Genomic DNA, 24203 nt, shown 5'->3' with positions numbered 1-24203 from the left:
AGGTCATGGGTTTGAATCCCGATTCTGCCCCTTGTCAGCTGTGTGACTGTGGGCAAGTCACTTCACTTTTCTGGGCCTCAGTTCCCTCCTCTGTAAAATAGGGATTGACTGTGACCCTCACGTGGGACAACCTGATTACTCTGTATCTACCCAGTGCTTAGAACCGTGCTCTACACAGAGTAAGCACTTAACAAATACCAACATTATTATCACTTCACTTCTCTGGGCCTCAGTTCCCTCCTCTGTAAAATGGGGATGAAGACTGTGAGCCTCCCGTGGGACAACCTGATGACCCCGTATGTCCCCCAGCGCTTAGAACAGTGCTCTGCACAGAGTAAGCGCTTAACAAATACCAACATTATTATTATTAACAAATATTATTACCACCTCTATGTAGATGGGAGCCTCCCGTGGGACAACCTGATGACCCTGGATCTCCCCCAGCGCTTAGAACAGTGCTCTGCACAGAGTAAGCGCTTAACCAATACCAACATTATTAACAAATATTATTATTACCACCTCTATTTAGATGTGAGCCTCCCGTGGGACAACCTGATGACCCTGGATCCCCCCCAGCGCTTAGAACAGTGCTCTGCACGTAGTAAGCGCTTAACAAATCCTACCACTATGATGATGCTATCCGTGAGAGCACCGGGAAAGAATTTCCTGGGGGGGGGGGGCCGGCGCGGCGGGCGGAACCCGGAGCGCGGGGGGCGGCGCGCTGCGTCCCCCGGCCGGACATAGAAGCAGGAGCACGGGGGCGGAAGTCGGGGGATGGGGCGGAAGGGAGGGGACGGAAGTGGGGGGCGGACGGGTTTGGGCGTCGGTTTCCGGTGCCGGCCGCGGCGGCCGGCAGGACCATCCGCCGTCTCTCGCTGTCTCTCTGGGTCTCTCCGAGTGTCTCTGTCCGTGTCTCTGCCCCCCCCCCCCCGGGCTCGGGGCGGGCGCGGCGCCATGGGCATCCTGGAGAAGATCGCCGAGATCGAGAAGGAGATCGCCCGGACCCAGAAGAACAAGGGTGAGGGTCGCCGCCGCCCAGGCCTCTCCCCCGCAGGCCGCTGGAGAAAATAAATATAATTAATGGTGCCATCGGTTAAGCGCTTACTATGTGCGCAGCACTGTTCTAAGCGCTGGGGGACATACAGGGTCATCAGGTTGTCCCACGTGGGGCTCCCAGGCTTCATCCCCATTTTACAGATGAGGTCATTCAATAGATCACCGAGGCCCAGTGAAGTGACTTGATAATGTGGGTATCTGTTGAGCGCTTACTATGTGCAGAGCACTGTTCTAAGCGTTGGGGGACATACAGGGTCTTCAGGTTGTCCCACGTGGGGCTCCCAGGCTTCATCCCCATTTTACAGAGGAGGTCACCGAGGCCCAGTGAAGTGACTTGATAATGTGGGTATCTGTTAAGCGCTTACTATGTGCAGAGCGCTGTTCTAAGCGCTGGGGTAGACACAGGGGAATCGGGTTGTCCCACGTGGGGCTCACAGTCTTCATCCCCATTTTACAGAGGAGGGAACTGAGGCACCGAGAAGCCAAATGACTTAGTAATGGTGGTATTTGTTAAGCGTTTACTATGTGCAGAGCACTCTGCTAAGCGCTGGGAGGGTTACAGGTGATCAGGTTGTCCCACGTGGGGCTCACAGTCTTCATCCCCATTTTACAGAGGAGGGAACTGAGGCACAGAAAAGTCAAGTTACTTAATGGTGGTATTTGTTAAGCGCTTACTATGTGCCGAGCACTCTGCTAAGCACTGGGGGGGGATACAAGGTGATCAGGTTCTCCCACGTAGGGCTCACGGTTTTAATCCCCGTTTTACAGATGAGGGAACTGGGACACCAAGAAGTCAAGTGACTTAATGGTGGTATTTAAGCGCTTACTATGTGCAAAGCACTGTTCTAAGCGCTGGGACAGATACAAGGCGATCAGGCTGTCCCACGGTGGGCTCACAGTCTTCATCCCCATTTTACAGAGGAGGGAACTGAGGCCCAGAGAAGGGAAGTGATTTGCCCAAAGTCACACAGCTGGCTAGCGGCAGAGCTGGGACCCGGGTGTCCCCGGCGCCTTCCACGGCCCACGCTTCTCCCCTCCCTTCCCTTCCCAGCTGTGTATTGAGCGCTACCTGACAACGTGGGGAGGCCGTACTACTACTAATAATGATGGTATTTGTTAAGCGTTTACTATGTGCAAAGCACTGTACTAAGCACTGGATGAGGATACAAGGTGATGAGGTTGTCCCACGTGGGGCTCACGAGTTTTAATCCCCGTTTTACAGATGAGGGAACTGAGGCACCGAGAAGTCAAGTGACATAATAATGGTGGTATTTGTTAAGCGCTTAGTATGTGCAAAGCACTATTCTAAGCGCTGGGGGGATACAAGATCATCAGGTTGTCCCATGTGGGGCTCACGGTTTTAATCCCCATTTTACAGATGAGGTAATTGAAGCACAGAGAATTGAAGTGACATTGCCCAAAGTCACACAGTTGACAAGTGGCGGAGCCGGGATTAGAACCCACAACCTCTGACTCCCAAGCCTGGGCTCTTGCCACTGAGCCACGCTGCTTCTCTGAGCGCTTGGGAGAGTGTCACTCGGTAGATTTGGCAGACATGTTCCCTGCCCACAAGGAGCTTACTAAGGAGCTGTGCTAAGCGCTGGGTTGCGTACAAGCAAATTGGGTCGGGTGTACCCCCTTGGGCTCTGTGAGGCTCACAGTCTCAATCCCCATTTTTCAGATGCGCAGTCAAGGTACAGAGAAGTAAAATGGCTTGCCCGAGGTCACCCATCAGAAAAGGGGCAGAGCCGGGATTAGAACCCATGACCTTCCGACGCCCGGGCTCTAGCCACCCTGCCATGCTGCTTCCCTGAGCGCTTGGGAGAGTATCACTCGGTAGATTTGGTGGCCACGTTCCCTGCCCACAGTGAGCTTACAGTTTAAGTAAGCCCCGAGAGCTGCTTGGAAATGGAGGAGAGGCGGGGGAGGGACAGACACACTGGAAAGGAGACAGGCAGATAGCAGGCCTCCAATCGCTTAGTACAATGCTCTGTATGCAGTAAGCGCTCAGTAAATACGATTGAATGAATGAATACCAAACCCCCCTCCCATCTCACTTCCATTCGATTATATTTATTGAACGCTTACTGTGTGCAGAGCACTGTACTAAGTGCTTGGGAGAGAACAGTACTACAATAATAATTATATTGGTATTTGTTAAGCGCTTCCTATGTGCAGAGCACTGTTCTAAGCGCTGGGGGAGATACTAATCAGGTCGTCCCACATGAGGCTCACAGTTCATCCCCATTTTACAGATGAGGTAACTGAGGCACAGAGAAGTTAGGTTAAGCTGACACATGGCAGAGCTGAGAGTAGAACCCATGACCTATGACTCCGAAGCGCAGGCTCTTTCCACTGAGCCACACTGCTTCACTTCTCTCGCTACAACTCAGCCAGCACGCTTCATTCCTCTAATGCCAACTTACTCGCTGTGCCTCGGTCTTGTCTGTTTCGCTGCGGACCTCTCACCCGCATCCTGCCTCTGGCCCGGAACACCGTCCCTTCCCAGACTAAGCCCTCTTTTGATCTTTTACCACTCCTTTCTACGTCACCCTGACCTGCTCCCTTTATTCACCACTTTCCTCCCCCAGCCCTGCAGCACTTATAATAATAATAATAATAATAATAATAATAATGTTGGTATTTGTTAAGGGCTTACTATGTGCAGAGCACTGTTCTAAGCACTGGGGTAGATACAGGGTCATCAGGATGTCCCACGTGAGACTCACAGTTAATCCCCATTTTACAGATGAGGTAACTGAGGCACAGAGAAGTGAAGTGACTTGCCCACAGTCACATGGCTCACAAGTGGCAGAGCTGGGATTTGAACCCATAACCTCTGACTCCCAAGCCCGGGCTCTTTCCGCTGAGCCTCACTGCTCTGTGTACATATCTGTAATTTATTTATATTAATGCCCCTCTCCCGCTCTAGACTGTGAATTCGCTGTGGGCAAGGAGTGTGTTTATTGTTGTGTCGTACACTCCCAAAGTTCTTGGTACAGTAAACACTCGGGAAATATAATTGGCTGAGGCCTGTTAAAGACTTTGGCCTGAATTGAAAAAGTCCTCAATAAGTAACAAGCAAGAGGGTGGGGGGATTATGAAGATTTGAACGCTGTCCAGTTGACAAGGTGTTTCGGGGCGAGAATTCATTACTGGTTCTTTTAAAGTTGCTAGACGGGATGGAAATGGGTTGATGCTGAAGTGGAAACTGCCCCTGCTTATGGGACAAGGTGTGGGTTAGTTTTGCCTCCTTCATTTCTCCACCCTGTCATTCTTGAGCGCTCTGGCATTTCTGCTCACTATCAAGTCTTATAACTATTTGTCTCCTCATTAAAGGAGGCGGTGTTTGGAGAGGAACAAGGAGGCTTAACTGGTAAAAGATTGCCAAGAGAAAATTGACATTTGAAGTTTGACCCATGTGAACTGTAAATTGTCAGGGAATGAGGAGTCAGCTTGAGGTTTTGAGTCAGGAATCTCAAGGAGACCCAAGGCAGTTCTTTCTCTCATCTCATGAGAAGTTTAGGGTTAATAATTGGCAGCAGTTGAAGTCCAGATAATCAATCGATGGTATTTATTGAGCGCTTATTATGTGCCGAGCACTATACTAAGCATTTGGGCAAGTACAGCACAACAGAATTAGCAGACACGTTCCCTGCCCGTAACGAGCCGTTAGTCTAGAGGGGAAGGTAGATTAATATCAATCAGTAATTTATAATATATAATTACGTCAGGCGAGAGACGCTTGACTAGAACTGTAGTTTGAACTGGTCGTCTGCCCCCCGGGGTCTGCCGCCGAAAACCTTCCCGCGTTGCCTGCCTTGAGTCTGTTTAAGGATTTCCAGCGATGCCCAGAGTGACCGGTCAGACCTCGGGTTAAGACCTTTATGGGGTCGCTTCATCTTCAACATCCGGTTTTGTGATCTTTAGCTACCGAGTACCACCTCGGCTTGCTGAAGGCGAAACTTGCCAAGTACCGAGCTCAGCTCCTGGAACCCTCCAAATCTGCCTCGGCCAAAGGAGAAGGCTTCGACGTGATGAAATCTGGAGATGCCCGAGTGGCACTGATCGGTTTTCCTTCTGTGGGGAAGGTTGGTGATCGCACTTATTTCTGGAGAGAGGGAGGGTCGGGGGTGGGGGTGGGGGAAACAATTTTATTTGGGCATTTTGGGTTTTTTTGACCCTTTAAAATAGAAAAACAGGTAAGGTTTCCAAGAAACTAATCCTTCCCACCTTCAGGCAGGACGGTTGCTTTAGAAAGAAATTTCAGAAATCTGGTCAAATATCTAACCCAAATTCTTCCCTATGCTGAATATTCAGCCCTCTTGTCCTTTAATCCAGTTCCCCTTGTTCTGTTCTGAGGCGAGATGGAGAACACGTAATTATATTCTCTGGCAATCAGCCCCAGATTCTCCGTCCACCCAGCCGTGGCCCCTCCCCGGTCCTGATTCCTGCCTGGCCTGGCCCGAGCTCAGCTCCGAGGCTCCAGTGACCAGGTCCAGGACTCAGAGCCACTTTGTGTGTGCGAGGATTTATGCACACGTGGCATCTGCATGGGCTGTGTACATCCCGGTAGGCGATCTCAGAGTCTCAGCCCCCTTCCTGAGTATGATAGCGCCCCAGCTCCTGCACTTAGTCACCCGGTTTTAACATGGTGGGCTCGGGGTACTAAAGGACTATCCAGACTTGGCAGGGATGTTGGCATAGTTTGATTTTGCAGATCTCAAATCTATAAGCCAATGGGCCCCAGTCTCATGCCTATAGATATTACCCACCACTTTTCCAACCTAAATAATCGCTGACTTCTTTCAACGGGGCCCTGTTTGTCAATGCTCAGGTAATTTGAGGGAGGCCTCTTGACACTGTGCTAAAATGGAGAGGCTTGGGCTGGTTATCTCACCCTAAGAAGGGCTTGATCAGTGTGGAGCAGAGTGGGAGATTATCTTGGGGTTCCTAAACATTCCGATTCCCATACTGAGAGGGGCGGGGGGTGAGGAAGGGGGCAGTCTCTGCCCTTTGTTGTCTTTATTTCCGTTCCTCGGCGGGTCTGAGGTGCCTAGTAAGAGGAAAGAATGCTGTCCATCCACAAGTGGTTGGAGGTTAAGTGAAGAGAGAGCACTCTCTCTAAAACGCAGGCAAAATGCCCTCAATGCGCCTGGAAAAATACACTTAATACACTTTGGAAAATGTGCTTAATGCACCTGGTGATCCATTCCTTCTTGGGTTCACGCATCAATCTCTGGCCCTTCATAAGGTAGCTGCATGTGCCTTGTATCCCCAGAATCTTCACCACCCCCGTTACTATAAACAGGACTTTTTCCTCCTGACACCCTAAAGCTGTGTGGCCGATTGCAGGTAAACATGATGACAATAATGGTAATAATAATAATAATAAAGATAGTATTTAAGCGCTTACTATGTGCCAGTGGTATTCATTAAGTGCTCTTTCTGTGCCAAGCACTGGGGCAGAATACAGAATAACCAAATGAGACGCAGTCCCTGTCCCCCGAGGGGCTCCCAGCCCAAGACTGTTTGGCATCAGCCCTCTTAAACGACCCCGTCTTATTTTCAGTCCACGTTCCTGAGCTTGATGACCTCCACGGCCAGCGAAGCGGCATCCTATGAATTCACCACGCTGACATGTATCCCGGGGGTCATTGAGGTAAGCCCCGCCTGGCTGAAGACTGGAAACAAAAGCTAACGTGAAGCGGGGTGGCCATATGGGTCTCGGCACTTAGGCCCTTTCGGCAGATCCCAGCTGGTATTTCTCAGCCCAGTCAGTCAGAGGTATTTACTGAGCGCTTACCATATGGAGCGCTGAGGAAAGTACAGTACAACAGAATTGGTGCACACATTCCCTACCCACAGCGAGCTTCCAGTCTAGTTGGGGTAGCTCAGAGCTTGCCAAGCTGCTATACTCCTGAGACTCGGGTCCCTGCAGGGTGGCCTGGGTGGAACAAGAAGACGACTCGCCGAGGGTTGGTCTCAGTGGCCGGATTACTGGAGTGTCAGATTTTTGTCCCAAACAAAGTTTGAGTTTTGTTTTTTTGTTTTGTTTTTTAAACCCAAATAGAGCAACCTGTTGCCTTTCACAGGGTAGTTTGAGCTTCCCGGAGAAGGGTTTTGTGAAAAGATGTCCTTTGTGCTGACTCTGGCCAAATTAGAGGGTCCTAGCTCAAGTTGAAATCAATGAAGGTGAATTGCCAAAGAGCACACAAATTGGGTTTTCCAAACCATGTGCTCGGGCTGTGCTTTCATCAGATTGAGCGGACGGAGCGATTGGAAAGCCAGGCTCTACAGCCGGGTGACGGTTAGACCGCTAAAGCGGAAATGCTGCCGGTTCGGCTGTTCCGGGTTTTAAGAGCTGTGGAAGAGAAGTTTCTGGAAAGCCAAGTGTAATTCTTCAGCGGGGAGGGTAATGGCAATATTTTGTCCTAAAGTGTTACCGTAAGGCAGAGTCCCGTGTCTGATTTGTGGAGTGTTAGGGGGGCTCTTTCCAGGGCCTTTGAGCAGAGAGCTCAGCAGTACCCCCATCTCAACTCCTGACATCTTTCTTCTGTTCCAGTACAAAGGAGCCAACATCCAGCTGTTAGATCTTCCTGGAATCATTGAAGGTGCCGCACAAGGTGAGGAAATGACTTCTATTTAAACAGAACTGGGCAGGGGTTGTTTTTTAATGGTATTTGTTAACCACTTACCAAGTCAAATAGTGTTCTAAGCATTGGGGTAGAAACAAGTTAATCAGGTTGGACACCGTCCCTGTCCTGCATGGAGCTCACAGTCTAGATAGGAGGGAGGACAGGAGAAGTGACAAGTCTTGCCCAAGGTCACACATCAAGCAGTTGGAAGAGCTGGGATTAGAATCCAGGTCCTCTGACTCCCAGTCCCAGGGTCTTTCCACTAGGCCACTCTGGTTGGGAAGGGAAAGCTGGAAAGGGACGCTGTCCAGGCGTAGACCCTGCTTGCCCAGGAAATGATCCAGACCTGGTCAGTGCATCTCCTCACATTCTGCCTCGGCCTCCTTATAACTGAACATTGAGATAGGCTCATTCCACAGGATCGCTTTTATCTTGGCTCCGAATATTTGATGAATCGTGTATCTTTAAATGGTCCAGTTGCCTTTAATTTGCTTTCTATCATTCATTTTCCCTTTTCTTTACAACCATCTTTCCCCCATCTTGATTATGAGCTTTTTGAAGAACAGGGACAGTATCTGATTGTGTGTGTGTGTGTGTGTGTGTGTGTGTGTTTTGTATCAACCCCCAGCCCTTAACCCTGTGCTGTGCCCAGAATGAGCACTTAATGAACGCCAGACGAACTTTCAAAAATGAATGAACTCTGAAGCATTATGGTTCATGTGTGCATGGTTTTATTTTTTTTTAACTGTAGAGTGAGGCCAGCTTGTTTTTGAGGTGGCTGGGAAGGGCAAGCTCATTACTAGGCATCCCTTCACTCCCTTCAAGTCCCCAGAATCCCCAAGGAACAACTTCATCAGGAGTTAGCTGTTCTGCCAGAATTGCATGGAGTGAATGCCAAAAGGCTGGGCAGCTCTGGAGTCTTTGAACTCCCGCAGGGGTGGACAGGCTCCCCTACAGGCGTGCGGCTCCTAGGTGTTAGAGCCGGGCTCCTCTCGGGTCTGAGAAGAGACCAGGCACCGCCTGGGCTGCCCGACCAGCCACCCGAGCAAGACCGTGCCCCGACTTTCCCCTCCTCTCCTCTCTTTTCAGTCAGGAGAGAGAGAAGTGTCAGCAGCTTTGAAGTCTCGACCCCAAAGTAAAGCTGTCTTCCATGGAGGTAGTGGGTCCCCAGAGCAGCTGGGCAGGTATTGTGGGATCCAGGTCCGGGCCTTCCCTGAGGGTGTAACTGCTCCACTTCCCCGTTGCAGGGAAAGGCAGGGGCCGGCAAGTAATCGCCGTTGCTCGGACCGCCGACGTCGTCATCATGATGCTCGATGCCACCAAGGGGGAAGTTCAGAGGTTAGTGCGTGAAGCAGAGGCCGCCGATCCTGAAGACGGGCTCTGAAGAGGCGTGCAAGGATCCCGGCCATGGCCTCCTGATGAGGTGGCCCACCGACTCGGCCAAATGATCCGTCCTAGGTTGCCGCCTCTTGAGCAGAAGTGTCAGGCGCCCGGGGTGCTGGCCAGTGGGAGGAAGGGGGAGAACTCCCGTTTCCCCGTGTTCAGGATTTCTGATGCGCCCGGAAAGGACCAAATCTGTTGTATTTGGACATCACCCCTGGAGCAGGAAGGTGGTTGATCGGTTGGGTTTTGCTTGCTGAAGATCTTGCTAAGGAGCTTGGGACTACGTTACAACCCAGCCGACCGCGGTCCCTTTGAAGGGTTGACCCAGCCGGACTGCCAAGCGGGTGCATGGCTTTTGGTGGGATTCAGACGGAAGGACAACCAGATTGAATTTCCACCACCCGGGGCTCTATCTTAACCTAGATGAAGTCTGTTTTTCCACATCAAGGGGCTTCTCCCACTTGTGACTGCATCTGAGCTTCCACAGCAAACCCCAACCTTCCAGGAATCATTGTCCTTGCTTGGTTTCCTTCCCTTCCAAATCCCAAATGGCATCCTTGGAACCCGTTGGTCCCTTGCCGTTCATCCCTCGGGCCAGGGCTGAAGGGAGGGACTGAGAAGGCAACTCTTTCAGCTTGTGGTTGTAGGGAAGAAGGCTTTATTTTGGGGTGCTGGGTAATGACGAGCTAAAGGGGGCCCTCGGTGTGATGGATCTGCTCTAGGTGGATAAAGTCCTGGACTTCCCCACAGGGTGGAGAGAGATAGAAAGAAGAGGGAAAAGGGAGAGGAGAGAGAGTCAACTGGGCGGACCCAAACCATGCATGGCTTGCCAGGAGTGTCAGAGGTGGGAAGTGGATGGTTTTTCACCTCCCCCCTGCCGAGCAAGGGAATGCTGTGCTGCTCCATTTATCGACTGGAGGATGAGGTCTGGGGAGGTGCAGTGATTTTTCTTAAACTCCTCCCACCATTAGGGTTACTTAATCCAGGGCCAGACTCAAGCAGGCGGTAGGTTGAGGCCATCTTTTGCCCAGGTCCAGGTGTGCAGGGCACAGCCAGAGGGAAAAGTGAAGGTGAAAAGTGGGGCGGACTTGAGGGGAGGACCGTCCTCCTCCACTTGGTTCCCACCTGAGTCACATCGTTTCCTCAGCTCCCCTGTAGTTATTTATGGACTTGGCCTGGTGGTGACCGACTCCTTTCCTCGCCCCCTTTCCTGTTCCTTCCTGGAACATCCTTTCTACTGCGGGCCCTCCCCCGCCCCCTTCCAAGATGTGCAGTGGTCAGGGGTGTTTGATAGCCAACATCCACGCTGCATTTGCACTGTGGCTATTTCCATTAGCCTGATAGAGCACTGAGGACACTCTTAAACCCTCAGTAAATACCATTGATCGATTTGAATGTCAGGAGTGTTTTTCTGTCTGAAGAGGCTGAACCCCAATGAATCAATCAGAGGTATTTATTGAGCGCTGACTTTGCAGAACACTGTATTAAGCGCTTGGGAGAGTATAATATAAACAGAGTTGGTAGACACATTCCCTGCCCACAACGAGCTTGCGCTCTTTGGTCTCTTCCCGAAGAGCAGTAGGGTCTTAGGTGGTGTGTTTGGAAAGTGTAGTTGGTGGTCGTGGGGCATCAGACACACTTGCCGGGGTGGATTGCGTCGTAGCTTAGATGCTCTCAAATCTACTTCCTGAATCATGCCCCTCACGTTGCCCTGAACTAAGTAAAGGGGCATTTTGTTTGTCAATCTTTGCAGGTCTCTGTTGGAAAAGGAATTAGAATCAGTAGGAATCCGACTAAATAAATACAAACCTAACATCTACTTCAAGGTGAGAATTTTCTGGGCCATTCAGCATTCTGCATTCCTTTGTGCTCGACTTAAAGAAGGTATAGGTGCTCCCCTGTGAACCCTCTACTCCAACCAATCCGTCTTTTTTTGTTTTGCTTTTTTTCCAAGCCAAAGAAAGGGGGTGGAATCTCCTTTAACTCCACAGTCACACTGACCCAGTGCTCTGAAAAACTAGTGCAGCTCATCCTTCATGAGTACAGTATCCTTTCCCTCAAGGAGTTCAGGTATGATAACCTCTAAAATTCTTTCCACTGCCACAAGAGCCCGTGATGATGACAGAGCTCGCCGCCTGGGGAAAAGTGGATGAAAAGCCGGGTACTGGGATGTCAGGACCAAGAGCCTGTGCAGGGGAATAATAATAATGATAATTATGATATTAAGTGCTTACTATGTGCCAAGCAGTGTTCTAAGCACTAGGGCAATCGGGTTGGGTACAGTCCATGTCCCACGTGGGGCTCACAGTCTTAATCCCCATTTTACAGATGAGGTAACTGAGGCACAGAGAAGCTAAGCAACTTGCCCAAAGTCACACAGCTGACAAGTGGCAGAGCCGGGATTAGATGGATTCGCACTGGTATTTCAATACCAAGCATTTAATACAGTGCTCTGCACACAGTAAGCGCTCAGTACGATTGAATGAATGAATACCAGTTCTCCCTCATACTTGAGCTGTGAGCCTCATGTGGAACTAGGAATGTGACTGAGCTGATTAATATGTACCTACACTAGCGTTTAGAACAATGCTAAGCACATAATAAGTGCTTAACAAATACCATAAGGGTGATGATTATCATGATTTGGTCTCCTGGGTCCCAGAGCAGTGTTTTTTCCACAAGGCCGAAGAGGCTACTAAAAGCCTCCTGGTGCTTTGGTTTCTCATGGCACCTTTAGAAAGGATTTCCAGAATCTGGAATTCGGAACAGGCAGCGGAGGCCAAAGTAGGAGCCATTTAGCTGATAGTAGTCCTCTAGGCTGTATATGAATTTTGGTCAGGGAATGTTTCTATCAACTCTGTGCTCTTAGAACAGTGCCCTTCATGCAGTAAGCACTCAGTAAATACCATTGATCGATACCATACCTTGGGTAGTCAGAACTGCCCAGTGAAATTACCGCTTAGTGAAATACCTTGAAGTTCCACCGTATCTTCTTCTTGGACAAGTGAGTTGGTTTTTATATGTGAGGCAGACTGAATTCTAGTGTGGGCATGAACCAAATTAAATCTGACAGTTTCACTGAGGCCCACTTTCTCCCCAAGTAGCCTGACTTGAACCAAGCGTAGAAATTTTCCTGCAGTCTTTGCATGTCTGCCCTGGTCTTCCAGGCAATTCATGCCTCAATTTGAAATACGCATTCCAAACCCATTCTTTCCCACATTGTCTATCATTTTTTGCTTCCATAGCAATCGATATTAATTGAGCACTCCCCGTGTACCGAGCACCGTACTAGGCGCTTGGGAGAGAACAACACAGTAGAGCTGATAGACCCGTTCCCTATCCACGAGGAGCTTGCATCTGTTCTTTAGGTCTTTACCCATCAGTTCTTAATGCTCTCCCTTCTTTAGATTGCCCATTTCGGTGTTAGTAACCACGTGGAATACACTTTGTATGGAGAAGCACCATACATGGTGTTGGGAATAGATAAAAGTATAAGGTGACGGTCTTGCCCGGAAGGAATTTCCGGTCTAACCAGAGATACCAGGCACTCAGACCCCATGCTAATCCCCTTTGCCCAGTAGCAGGTGTCCTGTGGCTTCTCCCAATCTTGCTTTTTCTCTCATTTCCTTATCATGGGCCTGATGAAATTCTTTTTTTTTTTTTTTTTTTTAACAAATTTTAGAGAAACTAACAGCATTTAAAGCAGGGCTGTCTCAAAGGCCGTAGAGTGATTTGCTGGAGACATAGACCTTGGAAATGAAGAACAGTTCAGGTCTAGGCCTTGATGTCTCTCAATCCAGTCACAGTCACCCATCTTTTAACCCTATGGCACCCCAATAGTATTAAAGGGGGAGTTTTCTAAAAGGGAACTGCTAGGCCAAGAAAGCCCTTGATGGCATTTGGGTGTTTTGAGGGGAAAAAAAAGCATTGTAAGACATGCTTGGTGAACTATATTTAGGACACCAAGGTCTGGGGAGCCTTTGGAGGCTAATATTTTCTACGTATAACACCAGGAAGTACAGGTTACACTGGGTTAGCCTCCCCCAGCTTCCCTTATTCTTCCTTAGTTCCGATGGTCGTTCTTTAACATGCCCTGTCAGTTCTGCAGTCAGGTGAAAGTTTGAGAAGCTGTGTGGCCTGGTGGAAAGAGCACGGGCCTGGGAATCAGAAGGACCTGGTTTCTAATCCTGCCTCTGCCTCTTGTCTGCTTTGTGACTTTGGACAAGTCACTAACTTCTCTGTGCCACGGTTCCCTCTTCTGCAATATGGAAATTAAGACCGTGAGCCCCATGCGGGACATGGACTGCATCCAGCCTCTTTAACTTGTAGAGCAAGTGCCATTAAAAAAAAACACAAAACAAAAACAAACACCTGCCGTGTCGGATGTAGCCTTAACTCTGGCCACCTCAGAAATCTTCAATGCAGAAGTCCTCTTCAGAGAAGACTGTTCCCCAGATGAGTTTATTGACGTGATTGTTGGAAATAGAGTGTACATGCCCTGCCTTTATGTGAGTAACACCCAACACCCTGGTTGGGGATGGGTAAGTGGGTGGTGTGATTACCTGTGAGATGCCATTCTTTCACAAGGACCTCCTTTTTGTCAGATAACTTCCGACCATGCTTCTCCCCAAGGCTCTTAGTAAATGGGCTGCTGAAGCGGGGTTGGGGGAGGATTGCGGGTGTGGAGAGAGACTCCAAGGAGTCTGTGGTACTGAGAGACAGGGCCTCTCCTTCATCCCTGGGACAAGCAGTTGAAAGAGATTTCAGATTTGCGTTTGAAACTAGGACACATATCTGAACACTGCTTTCTTTTGGGAAGCTTCCCTTCCAAAGCAGTTTTTTGGAGCCAAAGCTCAGCTCTGGGGTGTGAGTGATAGGATTCCATTAGCTTTTTGGGGTTTCAAACACTTGAAGTTGGTTATTCCATCCCTGAGACGGCAGAAAGATGGACAGTAATGTAGAAATTTGGTCCTTTACACTTTGTTCCCCATCCCGTCAAAGACCTTCACCTCCCCCCTCCCTTTTTCTGATTCAGGTTTATAACAAAATCGACCAGATCTCAATGGAGGAAGTTGATCGTCTGGCACGGAGGCCGAACAGTGTTGTGATCAGGTGAGGAGGCTGAAGATCTCACTTCAAGGGCTGTTGACTGGTGATGTTTTTGATGCAGAAGTGCTTCACTAAAATGTAACGGCAGCAGAAATGGTCTTCCAGTTGCAGACAGATATCATAGGGTTAGAAGAATCCATCCCTTCATAAATTGCATTAGGTTAAATGTGGACCGTTTAGGTGCTGGAAAGTGGAGTTACATTGCAGCTGTTTACTCCCACGCCACCCATAATGACTGTGTTTCTTTTGGGGAGCTAAATGAAATTCCAACATTCGTTCCAGTTCCATTTAGTGCCATAATGTGAGAGAATGTTGGGTAATGGCATATGCACCTCTTCTTTCTGAGAGGTTTAAATCCTAGTCCCGGTCCTTTGGATTGGAGAGTTTCCATCTGGTATTTGTGATCAGAGAAGCAGCAAGGCATGGTGGATAGAGCACGGGCCTGGGAGTCAGAAGGTCATGGATTCTAATTCCATCTCCGCCACTTGTCTGCTGTGTGACCTTGGACAAGTCACTTCATTTCTCTGTGCCTCAGTTACCTCGTCTATAAAATGGGGATTGAGAGTGTGAGCCCCATGTGGGACAGAGACTGTGTCCAGCCCGATTTGCTTGTATTCACGTGAGCTCTAATACAGTGCTTGGCATATAGCGCTTAACAAAAACTATTATTATTATTATTATTGTTGTTATTCATGCCTCAGGGTCATCCTATGGACTTAAGTATCTAGAATGTAAAGGCCTCAATCCACATCTTCCTCAGTAAAGTCCCATTCTCCCCTCCTTCCCTGCCGCCAATGTACCTAATCTGATGCTGCTGTGAGCATCGGATCACTTATTAAATAATATACTTACATCACCAAATTTCCCTGCAGCTTTTTAACAAGCTCAGCCTAGCAGCAAAAGACAAGTTTGGCTTTCTTCTAATACCAGGTCTTCACCAATCCGGACTCCCCTTTACATCCCTGCTGAGGGAAACTCCTCAGCTTGTCATCGGTGTGTTGACTATCGGGGGAAAGTTAAACATTTTGAAACATCTTCCATCGGTCCCAGATTAATTCCGAAATAAGCACAGTGCCTGCTGGAAGATTAGACAAGTTCTGTTAGGCATGACCATAATAATGTTGGTATTTGTTAAGCGCTTACTATGTGCCGAGCACTGTTCTAAGCGCTGGGGTAGACACAGGGGAATCAGGTTGTCCCACGTGGGGCTCACAGTCTTAATCCCCATTTTACAGATGAGGTAACTGAGGCACAGAGAAGTTAAGTGACTTGCCCACAGTTACACAGCTGCCAAGTGGCAGAGCCTGGATTCAAACCCATGACCTCTGACTCCCAAGCCCGGGCTCTTTGCGCTGAGCCACGCTGCTTCTCTACCATGCCACGGTAACTTCAGATGTCACTGTTGGAAGCATCATGTCATCATAAAAACAACTAGCTGACTTTCTTTTGTGTTGTGGAGCCTCCTCATTATCATTACTAATATTATTTTGGTATTGGTTAAGTGCTTACTTTGTGTCAAGAACTGTTCGAAGCACTGGCATAGCTATAAGTTATTAATAATAGTAATTATGGTACTTGTTACACGCTTACTATCTGCCAAGCATTAGTTCTAAGCAGTGGGGTAGATTCAAGTTAATCAGGTTGGATACAGTCCCTGTCCCACATGTGGTTCACACTCTTAATCCTCATTTTACAGATGAGGTAACTGAGGCCCAGTGAAGTGACTTGCCCAAGGTCACAGAGCAGACACGTGGCAGAGCCGGGATTAGAACCCAGGTCCTTCTGGCTCCTGGACCCGTGCTCTATCTACTGAGCCATGCTGCTTCTCAAGTTAATCAGGTTGGATACAGTTCCCGTCCCACCTGGGGCTGCTCACAGTCTAAGGAGGAAGGCATTGAGATCCCCATTTCACAGCTGAAGAAACTGAGACCCAGGGAAGGGGAGCGACTTGCCCACGGTCACACAGCAGCCATCTGGCAGGCCTGGGATTAGCGCCCAGGTCCTCTGACTCCCAGGGCCATGCTGTCTCTGGTAGGCCATGCTGTTCCTTGACCTTCATTCCCTCAATTGTGTATGACGTTCTGGGGGCACATAGGGCAAACTTGTCTTCTAGCTGATGAGAAAACACAACTGCGGCTGACCGATCTCCGGGATGTGTGTTTTTGTCTGTGTGCCTCGTTGCAGCTGTGGGATGAAGCTCAATCTCGATTTCTTGCTGGAGATGCTGTGGGAGTACCTGGCCTTGACATGTATCTACACCAAAAAGAGAGGACGTAAGACGATGGGTGGCTGTGGAGAAATCAGGAATGAGTTCCCCTTGGATGGAGATGGGAAGCTGGAGGAGAGCAGGGAACATCTAGTTGACCACAGATGGGTCTGGAGCCCTGACTATTTAAGTTGGAAAGTACCTAACCTTGAGACCCGCCTTCTGGCCCACCATCCTGCCATGTGTTCAGTTAGGAAATGTCAGGCTTTGAACTGGAAGCTACAGAAGGTGGGATCCACAAAAATCAATTCTACATGGTCCCAGCCCCGTCTTCAAGGCCTCATGAACATCAGGTCTCCGAGCCTTAGGACACCAACCGTTCAAACTGACCCTGCAGATAAAGAGACGTGGCCTCCTGGATTTAGGCTCAGAGCAATTGTTCTCTTTCTACCATTGCGGGCCAGATGTTTTAACTTCCTTTACCTGCCAGTTGGCGATGTGATGATGAGTTAAGTTGAGGGCGTTGGGGAGGAGTGGAGAGGGTTGGTCAAGATTGGCTCCCTGACTTGAGTTTCTTTTATGAAAGTCAAGGTTGTCTGAGGCGCCCCAGGAACTTTTGCAGGGAGGCTTCTCAATGCACAGAGAAGATTAAATCGGCCTTTGAAGAGCTAGAGCTGGGGAATAGGAATAGATGTAGATGCAGGAGCTCGGTCTTCAACGGCTCTGCAAGTGAAAAGCAGGGGGGTTCCTGCTGTTGCTCATATTGGATCGTGCATTTGGAATGAAACCAAGAATTAACAATTTATCTCTGGTGCTTGGGCTAGGTGTGTTTCTTTGCCTGATCTCCAGCATAATTGGATAAGTTGTACAGCATAGAATTGAATTGGATTTTTTTTTTAAGTCACAATTGCACTTCTTCTTTCTCCTTTTGCCATCTAGAGAGACCAGACTTTACAGATGCCATTATTCTCCGAAAAGGGGCTTCCGTAGAACATGTGGTAAGTTAAAGGAGCAGAAATATCCGGAGAAGTGGCATGGCCTAGTGGGTAGAGCAGCTTACAATCTGCAGGGGGAACAGACATTAATAGAAATGAAGAATTTACCGATAGGTCAGCGTCTGCCATGTGAACCCAGGGGATTTCACCAGGCTAAACAGGTTAGGAAGAGTTTCGAGGTGGCTGGGGAGGATTTGGGCATGCTTTAATAAAAGTAGCCTGATTGACTTAGGTTAGTGCAGAGCTCTTCACATGCCCTTCTCATTTCCTGTCACACCGTTTCTCTGAAGTAGAGAGTGAGGTCCAGTGTGAGCATTTCGGAGTCTGTTGTCCCATCTCTGAGAAAAGTGGCGTGCCTCAGGTCACAGAATCAAAATAACTGGAATATCATAAGATCGGTTCCCTTTCCCCTAGGCTGCAGGGTTTGTCTATCATTAGAAATGCTTCTGCCTCTTCCTCCTCGTCATCATTAGTATTTACTGAGCAGTTACCTGGTGCAGAGTACTTTACTAAGTGCCTCGGCGAGTACACTCAGAGTTGGTGGACATGTCCCCATCAATAAAGAGCTTACAGTCTAGTGAAACAAGTAAAATGTCTTTACTTTCAATTAATCAGTGGTAGATAGAGAGCTCTTACTAATCTCTTGAGAGAGTGCAGTACCACAGAGTTGGTGAACACTTTCCATTCATTCATTCATATTTATTGAGCGCTTACTGTGTGCAGAACACTGTAATCAGAGCTTGGGAAGTACAATTTGGCAACAAATAGGGACAGTTCATAACGAGCTTACAGCCTAAGACGAAGAAAATTTCACTGTGAGAGTACAATCCAACAAAGTTGCTACACATTTCCTGCCCATAACAAGCTTGCAATCTCCTGAATCCAGGAGGGGAGAGAAGGTACTATGCATGAGGGATCCAGTAAAATCAAGAATTTAAAATGGGATCTTTTCTTTCTTCTTCAGTGCCACCGGATTCACCGAACACTAGCCAGCCAGTTCAAATATGCTTTGGTGTGGGTAAGTACCCTCAGCTCTCTCGCTGACTTCAAGATCCCTTCGTCCCTCCCCACAGAACCCATTTAACTCCACCTTCTTGTTGTTTCCTCCTTCTTCAAGGGCACAAGCACAAAATACAGCCCTCAGAGAGTTGGACTGACTCACATGATGGAGCATGAGGATGTCATCCAGATAGTCAAGAAGTAACCTTTATCCACTGCTCATCACTGGTGCCTGACCCCGTCCTAGTCTTTCGAGTGAAAACTGGCTGATTGTGATCATTGGGGGAAAAAAAACAAGAGGAAGATGTGCCCAAGGAGAGGAACCTGGTGTGCTCTAGAGCCACAGATGCTTCCATGAAGCTTGGTCAGTAGGACAGGAGAAGACTATGAATAAATAAGATTTGGGAGAGGAGAGGGGAATAATGCCAAGAATTTTGCCTACGAGATTGTTTTGACCTCGCTCGCCTGAGGGTAATTCTGAACTCAAAACCCTGGAACTGGAGTAGGTCCTTACAACCCAAAATGGGAGCTGGCCACCTGTCTTCCCAACTTTGATATGTCTCCCCCTCCAGCCTCCCTCACTGGCCCAATTCAGGCTGTTCAACCAAATAGCCACCCAGATCTGTAGGGTAAAGCCTTTTCCTTCTTGGACCGTCAGTGTTTGGGTTGGAACCTGCGTGTTTTCCCATGGGTAGAGATAGATCATCCCTTGTTCCTCTCTTTTCCACGCTTGATGGATTTGAAGACGAGGCACATGGCTGGTCTGGGTAGGTTTTTTTTTTTTTTTTTTAAATCCCCCTTTCCCGATCCTCTTCCTGAGTCCTGTGTCTACTAGGTCCCAACATTGGATATTTGAGACGGCTGGGCTATCACCTGTCGGGCACCTTGTCACCCTCTCGACCCTCCTGGTCTGCCGTGAGTTTCCTAAGGCTGCTAAAAGAGTTCGTGCCTCCCATTGCTTCTCCCTGCCTGACCACAGCAGGGTTGTGGAAAGCGGGAAGGATGACCAGGTTGGTCATCATGGGAAACCGGGTCACAGATAAATCAACTTCTTCCAAAAGAAGCTTAAGAAACACCAGAATGAGAAGTTCACCAAGGCTTCCCTGGGCCGTCGCCTTCAAGACCCCTTCGTTCCTCCTACAGGTGGTCTCGAGTCTCCCCAACCTCCGAGAGAGAGTTCTGGGGTGAAGGTTCCCACTTCAGATTTTGAGTTCATTAAGATTTTGTCTGAGAGATTCTGCCTCCTGAGTGGCTCTCATTCCCCTCACTCCAAGCCTGTGGCTACTTTCACAGCCCAGTTGCTAAGGGAAATTCTTAACCTTGAATGGTGGCTTCCTAATCGCTCTGATTGCACATGTCCTGAGGGGCTTCTTCCCAGTGCCCTTGTTTTGCTCTCTTCCCTCTGATCTCCTTTTTTGATTTAGGGATTCAAATGGAAGAAGAAATTTTGGTCCGACTGAAAATAAAAAAAAGTTATCTCACACGCAAAGCCAACAGATGCTGGTTCTCAAGTCGATCGAAGGTCTAGCTTGGGCCCTAATCGTTCCCACCTCCCCAAAATGGGAGAGGTTCAGAGTACGAGATGGCGGGTAGTTTGAAAAGGACTCCAGATTTTGCAGAGGAATGGTGTGGAGCTGGTCGTGTGTGATCGTGCCCTAAGACTTGCACTGTCCTCTGAGAAAGACGGAAAGGATTCAGTGCTTTAGAAAACTACAGAGAAGGAGAATGGCAAGAAGTTTCCAACTGGGAAGGGAGTGTAGCAGGCCCCGATCCCCTGGGGTAATTTCGCTTTTGCGTCTCGGTCCTTTTGTACCAGGCGGAGGAGGCAGCAAAAGCGGTCCTCCCCCAACAGGAGGTTTCTGGGAAAGAGCCACTCTCCAAAATAGCATACAGGGCACTTACTCAGATCTAACCGACCTGCCTACAGGTGCTATAATTATTACTACCATTTTGTCAGTTTTCAGTGGTCTCGAGAATCGTTTCCCACTTAAACGGCAGCTAGGGAGTTGTTTCGAAGAGTTAACTGTCGAGAAGTGCAATTGAAATCAATTTGAACTTACAGCAATAGTCCAAATCGGCGTTGTTGAGAAGATAATTGGCGGAGTGGGAGGGAGCCAACTATAAGAAGGGGTTTTAGGATAGTACCTCAAGCCAGCCAAGTTCGAAGTCCGTGGTGGGGAGGCCACTGTGTTTGTGAAGGACCCCAACCAGTTAGTCCATCAAATGAAAAAGAGATAGCCTGGGGTGGGTGAGCAGAACCAGAAAAGGGGAAGAAAACATCCTCTGAAGGGCTGGGGATTCATTAATATCCCCCAGGGAGTCTGCAGTGTTTCCAGGTTGACCTCCCAGAAGGGGCTCAAGGGCTTAGTAGGGAGAGAGTGGAGGTGGTCTTGAGGGATTGTGGCAGTGCAGACAGAGTGAGAAAGTAGACGAGTTTCAAGTTGGTGAGAAAAAGAAATGTTGCCAGAAAACATGGAAAAGGTGTTTTGGGTTTTTTTTGGGGGGTTGGGGGGCTTGACACCTGTCCCCTTCCCTGAGTATCCCTGCCCTGCAGATCAGTCTGGGATCATTTGTAAAATGTAAAAGCCTACCACCACTCTGCTGTACTTTGGGGAAGCGTTTGGAAGCCATGGCTGACACAACTCCCTTCCCATGCAATATATTCCCTCATTTCTTACTTCTTCTGGGTCTCCTTTTCTTCATCTACCCTCGTTCCCTAGAGAGAACTCATTCACTCCCGTGGCTTTGTGAGCAGGGAATGTCTGTTGTGTTGTCCTCTCCCAACTGCTTAGTACAGTGCCCTGTACACAGCAAGCACTCAGTAAATGCAATCGATTGATGGTTTCAGCCACCATCTCTACAAGAATGATTTCCAAATCTACCTCTCTAGCCCTGACCTCTTTCTCCTTCTCTGCAATCTCTCATTTCCTCCTGCCTTCAGGGAATCTCTACTTGGATGTCCTGCCCATGACTCCAACTTAACATGGCCAACTCAGAACTCCTAATTTTCCCGCCCAAACCCTGACCTCCCCCTATCTGCCCTATTACTCTAGGCAACGCTCTGTCCGCCCTGCCTCCAGTCCGTAAACTGGGAATGAACTTCAACTCATTTCCCTCATTCAACCCACACAGGCAATCAATCTATCATCAGCCTTTCGGTCGCACCTTCACAGCATTGCTAAAATGCACCCTTTCCATCCAAGCTGCTGCCATTCTGATCCAAACATTTTCCATATCCTTCCTTGACTACTCTTCATCTGCCTCCTATCTCTCCCCACACCAGTCCTTACTTCACTCTGGTGCCCGATTATTCTAAAAAAAAAAATTCAGTCCACATCTCCCCACTCTCAAGAACTTCCAGTGTTAGCCCATCCACCTCCGCATCAAACATAAACTCCTTTCCGTTGACTTTAATGCACTCAATCAGTCACACATACACACCCCTGACCACTTCCTCCCAGCCCCACTTTGTTGGTTTCCTATTACAAGTCAGTCTACGTACTTTACTCCTTCAACATCAAGTTACTCTCTGTACCTCGATCTCATCTAACTTGCTGTCGACATTGCCTACGTCCTCCCTCTGGCCTGGATCTCCTTCCGCCTTCATATATGAAACATCACCACTCGCCCCACCTTCAAAGCCATATTAAAATCTTATCTCTTAGACTAGACTGTGAGCCCCATGTGGGACCTGATTATTTTGTATTTACTCCAGCACTCGGCACAGAGTCAGGGCTTCACAAATATCACGATTTTTATCACCAAGAGGCCTTCCCCAGCTAATCCCCCATTTCTCCTACTCCCACTTCCTTCCCCGTCTCCTATGCATTTGGATCTGAACCCTTTAACCACTTGATATTCACCCCTCACCACTTATGTACATCTCCATAATTTATTTTATTGTCTGTCTCCCCTTTAGACTGTAAGCTCCTGGTAGGCAGGGAACATGTCTACTAACTCTGTTGCATTGTACCTTCCCAAGTGCTTAGTACAATGTTCTGCGCACAGTAAGTGCTCAATAAATACTGTGGATTGCTTCCTCCTACCTGGCCCCAGGAGATCTAAAGGTTTGTGGTTTTTTGTTTTTTACTGGCCTGTAAAGTGCACTGACTGTGAGAAGGTCAAAATTGCCAAGCTGTGGTGGTTCATTCATTCACTCAGTTATTTATTGAGCACTTACTGTGTGCAGAGCACTGTATTAAGCACCTGGGAGAGTACAATACAATAATAAACACACATTCCCCGCCCACAACGAGCTTACAGTCTAGAGGAGGGGAGAGAGACATTAATATAAATAAATTACAAATATAAACATAAGTCCTGGTGGGCTGGGAGGGGGGAAGACCAAAGGGAGCAAGTCAGGGTGAGACTTGCAGAAGGGAGCGGGAGAAGAGGAAAGTGGAGGCTTAGTCAGGGAAGGCCTCCTGGAGATGTGCCTTCAATAAGACTTTGAAGCTGGGGGGAAGTCACTGTCTGTCTGATTTGAGAAGAGAGGGCATTCCAGGCCCAGAGGCTGGATGTGGCCCAGCAGTCGGTGGCGAGATGGAGACACAGTGAGAAGGTTAGCATCTGAGGAGTGAAGTTTGTGGGCAATATTTGTCTTACTACCATTGTGTTATCATCAGCTTAGCTCCTTCGTACACCAGGACCCCCACTTCCGAGGTCGGGGAGAGGGGTAGCTTGGGCCTGCTGTGTCGTTGCTCGATGCCTGCTCTTTTGTCAGGAAGATTAGCCGCTCGCTCTCCATTCAGGAGGCAGAAGGGGAATAAAAGCTGTCATCAAATATGCATTGGGCTGCAGGCAGCTGCCTGGCAGCAAAATTGTGCTCTGCCACTCTGCGATATTGAGCAGCTTCCCGCCAGGTGGCCCTGTCTGTGGGGCGCACTCCGGGCCGGCCCCCAGGAGCACCCAGGTGGCCGGGCTTCTCCGCGCTCCGTCCAGGGGATTCCGACGCCACCGGCGGCATGCCAGGGGGGAGCCGGAGGCCAAACGGATGCAGGTGAGTGGGCTGGACTCCTCTCCCTCCGCCGGTGGTCTGGGGGTTGAAGGACGATCGGAAGCTGGGGGAAGGGCAGAGAGGAGATGGTGGCTGGTCTGGATGGTGAGGATGGTTGGGTTCCTGCTCTGATTGGCTCGGGGTGGCGGTGGGCAGTGAGAGGGAGATTTTCCATTCAGGTTGGCAGGGAGCCAGGGGCAGTTTCAGGGTTTGCCCTGAGCAGTGCCTGCTGGGAGCGAGGGAGAGTTAGAAAGCTGACCCCTGGAGAGGGGACTGACCAAAGAATGGGGGGTGATTTGAGAGTTTCTGGTGCTCAGGGAGATGTCATGTCTTCCCTTATTAAATAGTAATAATAGTATTTGAGTGCGGACTGTGTGGTGAGCACTAGTATAGTACTTGTTCTGTGGCAGAGACCCCCGACCCCTCCGAAGCTGGGGAAGGTGAAAACTGTCCAGAGCCTGAACATTGGTATCGGCACCCTTCCTAGAGTTCAATCAATCAATTGATCAGTGGTATTCTTTGAGACTTACTCTATGGAGAAGCAGTGTGGCCTAGTGGAAAGAGCACGGGCCTGGGAGTCCAAGGACCTGGGTTTTAATCATGGATCTGTTTGCTGTGTGACCTTGGGCAACCCACTTAACTTCTCCGAGCCTCAGTTCTCCTACTTAGATTTTGAGCCCCAGGCAGGTCAGGGGCTGTGTCCAACCTAATTCACTTGTATCCACCCCAGCACTTAGAAGCGTGTTTTACACATAGTAAATGCATAAAGATACCATTTAAAAAGCACTTGGGAAAGTACAGCAAAGTCAGTAGATGAGATC

At 49.0% G+C, this 24203-nt stretch overlaps 1 protein-coding gene across 1 annotated transcript; it reads left to right on the top strand.

The window, feature by feature from the left end:
* The first annotated feature begins 826 nt into the window (after positions 1 to 826).
* Positions 827 to 18818, top strand: DRG2 (developmentally regulated GTP binding protein 2). The gene is made up of 13 exons (XM_029057850.2): positions 827 to 1018; positions 4987 to 5147; positions 6629 to 6718; positions 7622 to 7682; positions 8942 to 9032; positions 10831 to 10903; positions 11032 to 11122; positions 13488 to 13585; positions 14113 to 14189; positions 16371 to 16459; positions 17332 to 17390; positions 18352 to 18405; positions 18505 to 18818. The coding sequence occupies exons 1-13, from the start codon at positions 955 to 957 to the stop codon at positions 18589 to 18591; spliced, it is 1095 nt and encodes a 364-aa protein (XP_028913683.1). The 5' UTR covers positions 827 to 954; the 3' UTR covers positions 18592 to 18818.
* Positions 18819 to 24203: the final 5385 nt, after the last annotated feature.

Source organism: Ornithorhynchus anatinus, chromosome 2 (assembly GCF_004115215.2).
Source record: "Ornithorhynchus anatinus isolate Pmale09 chromosome 2, mOrnAna1.pri.v4, whole genome shotgun sequence".
NCBI classification, from domain to species: Eukaryota; Metazoa; Chordata; class Mammalia; order Monotremata; family Ornithorhynchidae; genus Ornithorhynchus; species Ornithorhynchus anatinus.
The sequence above is the reverse complement of the archived record's forward strand: the minus strand, read 5'-3'. Positions and strand labels throughout refer to the sequence as shown.